The 8261-nt window shown below is 39.4% G+C and overlaps 1 protein-coding gene across 1 annotated transcript in view; it reads left to right on the top strand.

The window, feature by feature from the left end:
• The window catches only part of LOC116489111 (rho GTPase-activating protein 7-like), a 99463-nt gene extending 96108 nt beyond the window's left edge, over positions 1-3355 (top strand). The window contains 3 exon segments of the mRNA XM_032187228.1: positions 281-498; positions 636-809; positions 1412-3355. Of these exon segments, the coding sequence (XP_032043119.1) occupies positions 281-498; positions 636-809; positions 1412-1532 (513 nt within the window). The 3' untranslated portion in view covers positions 1533-3355.
• Positions 3356-8261: the final 4906 nt, after the last annotated feature.

Raw genomic sequence — 8261 nt, forward strand, 5'->3', positions numbered from 1 at the left:
TAATTTGGAAAACAAGGGCATTTTTTCTGCAGCATCACAATTTAATAGCAGTTCATGCTGGAGAATGTAACTATAATGTAAAAACCATTTGGAAGTCAGTGTGCAGATGCCTTTGGCTATTACGAAAACAACCTCAGTCTGAACTTTACGACAGCCTTAGTACAATATATGTGTGTATTTCTGTGTGTATGTGTGCGTGTATTTAATTTGCTGTGTTTATCCAATAATATAAAATGTAGAGAAAATGTAGAACTGAGGACTCTGCGCTGATTTTCCCCAGGCATGTGAAGGACCCCCACTCCGGTTATGGAAAACTACCATCGAAATCGCTGCCACACCAGAGGAAGTTTTAAATCGTTTACTTAAGGAGCAGCATCTTTGGGATGAAGATCTTATAGATTCAAAAGTAATTGAACCTTTGGACAGCCAGACAGATATCTACCAATATGTCCAGAACAGCATGGCACCTCATCCAGCCAGGGACTTTGTAGTCTTAAGGTAAGATCTTTATATGCTGTAGTTTTATTATCTCCCCCCAGCAACCTTGCTTATTTATGTATGATTTAAAGTTTATTAGATGTTTGAATTCCTGTTTTTCAAAGATGAGACTTTTTTTTTCTTCGTTTTATTCATAGAACATGGAGAACAAACTTCCCAAAAGGAGCTTGTGTGCTTTTAGCAACTTCAGTGGATCATGACCGTGCTCCAGTGGCAGGTGTCAGAGTCAATGTGCTCCTGTCTAGGTATCTGATTGAGCCCTGCGGGTCAGGAAAATCTAAGCTTACCTACATGTGCAGAATTGATTTAAGGTATGAATTTCCATTTTGTCCTTTTGCAACAGTAAATTGTCTTTTAGAGTGCAAAATTTTGACAGTTCACAAGACTACAGCTTAGGCAGTAGTACATAGTTTTCAAATGCATACACGCAGGACTCTGAGATGTCATAAAATCATAGAATCATAGAATATCTGATTTGGAAGGGACCCACAAGGATCAAAATTGCCTTCAGTGCATGTCTAACAGTGGGGATGGTTTGCTACATTAGAAGCTCCTGATACGTGCACCACCACAGGTATTGGTACTATAACCCCACTCCTTCATCTAACAGATGTATTCAGATGCAAGGACTTGTTAACTTTAATGAGAAGTTAGTAAAGCAGACCAAGCTCTCAAAAACTTAAAAAAAAAGAAACTTTTTCCTCACCGCAGCAGATTTATTTTTGAGCAAATCTGTGTATTAGTAAGGCTGAGCTGAGCAGTAAGCAGTAATAAAGAGAGATATAAAGTAATAAAGAGTAATAAATTCCCAGTCAGGAATTTAACCAAGTAGATATATATTTGATTCTGACTAAGAAAATGCGTGCAATGTTACTGATACTTGTTTCTTCTTTCCTTTTTCTCCACCCATCAGGGGCCACATGCCAGACTGGTACACCAAGTCTTTTGGACACTTGTGTGCATCTGAAGTAGTTAAGATACGAGACTCTTTCACTCATCAGAGTCTTGAGAGCAAGGAAGTAAAATCCAGGTGACTACTGAAGAGGAACAGCCGTGCGCTCCACACCTCAGCAGCACAGATATTACCCAAAACTGAGGCTCGTCTGCTGCAGACCATCTGAAAGTCATGTCATGAAGGGATGACAGCATGAGAACTTGACTGTGAGCATTACTATAGGACTGTGGCCATACCATACACTTTAAAGCTGCTTCCTGTCTGTGTAAGGCCTATAGTGTAGGCCTCGACTGGAATACATAGGAGGACTGTGCAAAGAAATAAGTATTGTACTATTAGATGGTTTGATTTGCTTCTGAGAAGCAAAATTCTTTAAATGCAAAATATATTATGAAATATGGTGAAGGCTCATCATTCCCATGTGAAATACTTAGCTTTATGTACATACCCATGTCATTTTATGTGTAGTGCGTTGAGGGACTGGTGTATCCACTGGAATAGTTGGTACTCTTCAATGTGTTCTCACTGAGATAAGCAAAGAAAGGTTTGCACAGAGATTAAAGTGTGAATGAGTGTGTTGATGGTTGAAAGGATAGCAGAAGTTGAATTTGAAATGTGTCTGGTACACTGATAGGCAGCCAGGATGGATTTTAATATACTGGATACAGTTGAACCTAGAATTTGACTCCTCCGTGGACCACGAGTTGCCATCCTTCCCATTTGCCAGTTCTGCGTTTTCCTCAGCTCTAATGTATTTAAAACACCTACGCAGATATTACAATAGGCTTGCTCTGGTTAGTGTTCACTCCTTATCCAGATGATCTTTTGGGAGTGATTAGCAATTCTATAGCAATTTTAAGTAAATATATTTCCAAGCAACACTGCAGCTTAGAACTGAAATGCTTATGCAATGGTCAAGAGAGCCAGTAATGTCAGTTGCTATATTGCCAAAAAATGTTTGTTGCTTTTACTCCTATCTGTGTTAACTATGTGTTTTAATGAGCTTTTATATATTTTACTGTCTTTTAACACTACAGAGTAAAAAGTAAACACTGGAGTCCTGGTGTTGGGATGTGGCAGGACTCCTGTAGCAGCAGGCAGACTGTGGCGGGTGGGAAGGGAAGATTTGTAAGAGTTTGTGCCCTTTCTCTCTCTACGTTGCTTGTTTTCCTATAGCTGCACATTAATGTGAACAGAACCTGAATGCTAGCAATTTGGAGGGTTGTATTTGGGGGCAGAGAGGAAGGTGGGACATTTTTTTTCTTTTGTTTTTGTTTGTTTTTAAACCCTTTGGGATGTTCTCCCCTCTGCGACAACCAAACTACATGAACTGTAGGAAGTCTTGAGGTCCTCTGGAAAGGTGTCTTTCTGTAGGTTTACTGTAAACGTAAGGATTTGCTTTCGAGGTGCAGTATTAAGTGATAAATGTATTTTGTGGCTAGGGTATGAATGAGTTGCAAGATGGAATTTTGACTGAGACTTTGTTACCATTGTCAGTATTATTTTAAGCTTTTTGAAGAAGATTTTTTTATTATGGCAAATAATGTAGTACTTCCAGTAACAATGTTCCTCATGAGTAGGAAAGCCTTGTATATTCTTCTACATCAAACACTTTTGAATTTGTAAAATTGTATGTTGTACATACCATTCTATTGTAAACATGTATACTTGCCCACAGTGTACTGTCAAACATAGATAAAGCATGATAAAGATTATTTAAAATATACCTGTATTTATACCTCAGATATTCTTTTTGGGTTTTTGTACCTCAAGTATGTTTTCTATTGTAAATGTGCTTTACATGACTATGATCTAAGTGAGAGAAAGGAAGATGTTTAACTTGCTATAGATGTCTGTACAGAATATACTCAATAAGTGCACTATTAAATGTTTAAAATTGGAGAAGTGTAATTTTTTTTTTTTTGATCCTTCCTTCCCCTTTCATGTCTGCAGCCTGTTTCTGAGAGCAGAACCAGCAGAATCAACACCCTCAATGATTTCTCCAGTCTTATCTGAACTCCACTGCATCCCCTGGCCTAGGCTCAAAGCCTGCAAAGGGTAGTTCACACCAATGGGAGTCACTTCGAGATGGCATAGTAAGATGCTCTTAGGTTTTTTAAGGAACTCTGTATTTGTCGAGACTTTGAGGATGACAGGTTAAAGGGAAAACCATCCTTGGTGAGACACATTTGGGAAAGTTTGCTGTCTTCACATATCAATAACTGACCTGCACCTACATCTTAACTTCCAGCCTGTGTTTTTCCACAATAGGGCTCTTGTATTTAATGAGCTGTAGGCACCAGGATGCAGCTTCATGTAGGTTGTTAACATGACTAGCAAAATACATCAAAATAATTTAAAAAATAGCAATCAGTAACCTAAAGAAATCAATATTTTTAAAGAAAATTGATGAATGACAAAAGTGTCTTTAATTTCAGAGGTCTATTTTATATTGGGTTGGTACATGTACTTTATCTGACTTTTCATAGTTGTTAAGAAAGGCAACTTTGATTGCCATCAATTCTATAGATACTGCTGGCAAATCCCAAGCTCCTCTGCCCTCTCCCAGACCACTATTTTTGATTACTAAAATTGTGTTACCAGCACAATTTTAAAAGTTTTGGAAGACATGCCTGCCTCCATGATGGTGGACAGCTGGACAAAAATGGTCCCTGGTCAACAGATTTGTGTGCTTCAAAGCAGAAGGAAACCTGTTTTTCTACTGTTGTATAGAAACGTACTCTTCGATTTAACAGGAAGCAAAGTAAACTACTTGATAAACAGGTATATGTAATGCTGAAAAATAATTCACCACTTTCCTATTTCTTACAGTGAGAAAGCGGGCAGGGAGATTTCTGCAGTCACAGGTTCTCGTAAAAAAGTAAAATAAAATACAAGTGTGAAAGTAATTGGAGAAAGTGAAATGAGGCCAAAGAGAAGGCCAGGAGGATATACAAACAACTGACTAAGGTGAAAAATTGAGCCAAAGACAGCTGTTAATTCAAGCAACTTTAGAAAGTTTTTAAAGTCTTAGCCAACAGAAATATAATTTGGGCATCTGAAAGAGGATTTTGATTTGTGAGGCTTGTCTGACATAGTCACTGGAATGAGACTGCTGCTTTTCAGTTAGCAACACCATCGTACTCTTTCTCTACCTGAGCATCCTGAAGTCCAGATCACTGTCAGTTCCCCTCTTCTGTTGCAGGAGCAGTGAGACAGGCTGCTTCACAGGCTGGTAAAAAAATAAACCCCTTGCTGTCATTGCACTGCTTCTCACACACCAAAGTGTCTTTTAGAGAAAGACTGATAAGGGACTGGAATTTCTTTGGCTGTTACGGGATCTCTTTTTCTTGTCAAGTCAATACTAAAAATAAAATAAAATAACTTTTTTTGTTTTTTAAGCCACATCTTAATTCACAGTCCTGGATCCTTGGAGCAAGAAGAGCAAGGACATATCCAAAGTCATCATTATAAAGAAAAATAATTTTTTTAAGCACACTAATGCACTGCATAGTCTTCAGGTCCTTTAATACTCTGAATTCTGTTTAAAATGTGCTTAGGTTACTTTCAAATTTCCATTTACCTAAATGTCTAAAACATAAGTTAATTTTGACTTACCCAAATAGCTTCAAGCTCCTGAAAGTTTTGAATATTTTGGGGAATCTTTTTGCAGATGTCCATGGTGCAGTTGGACAATCTAAGTCAAATTTCTGTGTCTGTGTTTCTTGCCAGGTGTCCCTCACACTGGCTCTTGCTTGGACAGTCCCCTGCATGAAGTAGCACTTGCTGCAGGGTGAGCACAGGCTGGGTCCCTGTTCATTTCTGGCAGATTGCTGGTGTAGCCCATGGCACGCAGGGAGTCCTACATGTGGCAGGGCTCCAACCTGCTGCGTGCTTCCTAACATTGATATTCAGCACTGCTTTCTAAAAAAAAATGAAATGGGAAAAGTAATCTTTTTGCTGTCACTCATTTCTCATCATTCCTCAAGTATTGCACCCCACAGTTAAATATTTATGAAGCCATAAATAATCACTGGCAATGCCATTAATACACACACAGTCTAGGACCAAAGTGAAACTTAGAAATGATTCACAACAGTACCACCAAACCTTAGAGCAAGCAGGACCTACTATATATCCACAACAGTCTGTGCAAGGGTGTAGTCAGTATGCAACCCATGCAATCCACGACTATAATCAAGGCTACATAATAAAAGGTAGATACTTTTGCTTAATACATATGAAAATGAAACGTTACACAGATCTTCCTGCTGAGTGCTGGAAGCAAAGTGCCCTACGATCATATGAAATCAGGATAATGGTTTAATAGACCAATGCATTAAATTCACAAAGGCAAAATGCCAATTCCTTCATGTTATACCATAACTCGTCAATACAGCCATTGACTGCACTCATTATACAAGGAAATATTTCAGAAAAATTATTTTTGGGTATTTCTCATCTGTCAGTCCAGAGCTATTTCATTTTTTCTAGGGAAAAAAAAAAAGTATCAAAGTCTAAAATGATGACTAGAGTTGAAGTGCTGTTCTTACTCTTGATGATAATATGCAGTTTTGCATCCATGCTTCTTTTGCATTGAGCACTATCCCAGGCACTTCAGGCTTGCTCAATTTCCCCTACCCTCCCTACCACCCTACTCTATTTTCCTGATTGCCTGAGGCTTCCAGAGTGCTTGCAGGAAATGAATTTCCAAGCTGAGGCCATGGACTGTAAAGAGCAGTGAAGGATGGGAAAGGATTCAAAAAAGAAAAAAATCCATCAAAAGAGATTAAGGCATCGAAGGGGTACATTTATACAGAAAGATTCAATACACATAATCTGGCCACTAGACAAGAGGGATGTAGTAAATGTCTACTCGCACTGGAAGGTCATAAAAACACAGAGGAAGAGTTCAGACAGGCTGAGTGGGTGTACAAGTTGGGATAAAAATTTCTTAATGGAAAATCTGAGGCAGAAGGAAAGGAAAAGACATTTTCCACACAGCAAGAGGTCTTTGAGGCTGTGGGACAATTTCTCCCTGAGAAGCAAGAGCATAAGTCATTTAAAGCATCACAGGCTAATACCCTGGAATCATTCTTGTGCTAATTTCCATAAAGCACCATGAACACCTAAAAGAAATCCTCTCATCATCATTTGACATGATTACGGGATTTACGGACCACTGGTTTCCATCTGCAAGTGTCAGGTAATGATGCCCTCCCAAGTAGGAAACAACATGGTGTCAAAAACAAAGTCACCATGAAGTAAACCAATTAGTTTGGAAGTTGCTAGTGAGCAAGTCTTCCTGTACAAGTTACATTGGAGGCTGTGGCTTGCAGTGTCCTTATGTTTTGCAGAAGTGGCTCTTTGTTTTAATAAGATACAATGCCTACGTGCTATGAGTCAAGAACATGAAGATTGGCATGGGACGCGGTAGGTCTGGTTGATGGTTGGACTTAATGATCTTGAAGGTCTTGTCCATCCTAAATAAACCTGTGATTCGGTGGGAACATTGCCTGAGAACTGGGACAGTCTTTTGTTTTTCTAACATTTACTTGCAACTCAGCCCAATTAGGAAGCTCTGCTAGCGTGCTTTGTTCATACCCACTACAGGCTGGGGAACTCACACTGAGCCATGCAGGCAGAAGGTGCCATCCCACCCTGATTTATTCAGGGCTGAATGGAAATCTCCCCACTGTGGCTCAGCTTAGTGGGATGGTGCACGCACAGCAACTAGAAAGAGGGAGTCTGTCCCTCTCTGTAATGCTCTCCTTCCTGCAGTCTGGTAGCAAGGGAGAGGAGAGGTGAATGAGGTGGGGTAGGTGTGGGAAAAGGAGCTAAAATCAGGAGCTGAAAGTCAGCAGGAAGACCCATAACTAATAATCACAATCTCCCTAGAACAGTGAGTATTAAATCCATTATTCCACAGGCTCAATCTTTTGTTTTGTTATTAGAAGGAGAAGAAAAAGCCTATCTGTAGGTGTGTAGCCTTCTCCAGACACAAGTCTCCATTAGCTCAAGTAATAAAAAAGTGATGTGATGGGTTTGAACACCATCGTTGCTTCTTACCCATTTCTTAAGACTTTGTAATACTAAAAAGGGAGAAGTCCCCTAGGAGCAGAATTCTTCCTGCCATCCCCACATTAAAAGAGTATTGCTATTCCAAAAATCAAATATAAAGAAGCCATGTTAAAAGTGCCAGTACAATTGAATTATATTCCTCATGTTCCAGGGAGCTAAATTAAATAACATTTTCCATGATATGACAGCCAGCCTCCACAAGTTGTTGAGATAAGCCTGTTGCAAGAATGAATGCAGGGTGGTAGAGCAGAGATGGTAAAGGTTTGAGGGGGCTTGGGCCTCAATTATTGGAGAAGCTGGAAGACCACTAGCAAGTGAAATGAGAATTTGAGGAAAATGTGGCTTCAGTTAAATCACTTGAATGTCACTTTAGGAAACTGATACATTTTAAATAAGCCAGCTAGTAGCAAAAACAGATCACGTTCATAGCACAGCCCAGACTAAGACAGTGTGCAGGGTGTCAGCAGTAGCAGAGGGGCTCTTCTAAAAGGAAGATGAGGAGCCAGTTGGCCAAACATTGCTGACATTTCTAGCATCCCATTAAGTGGAACAGCAGTCTGGAGTATCTATTCATAACAAACCACAGGTCACCTGGTCAGAGTTCTCCATTGTTTCAAGAAAACAGTTCAATGAAAATAAATTTAGGTCAGGGCATTGTTGTGATCTGATTAAACACATAACCTTCTGCTAAACCCTAGTTTAAGTTTATGGAAACACAGAGCATGTT

This window comes from Aythya fuligula, chromosome 4 (assembly GCF_009819795.1).
Source record: "Aythya fuligula isolate bAytFul2 chromosome 4, bAytFul2.pri, whole genome shotgun sequence".
Lineage (NCBI taxonomy): Eukaryota > Metazoa > Chordata > Aves > Anseriformes > Anatidae > Aythya > Aythya fuligula.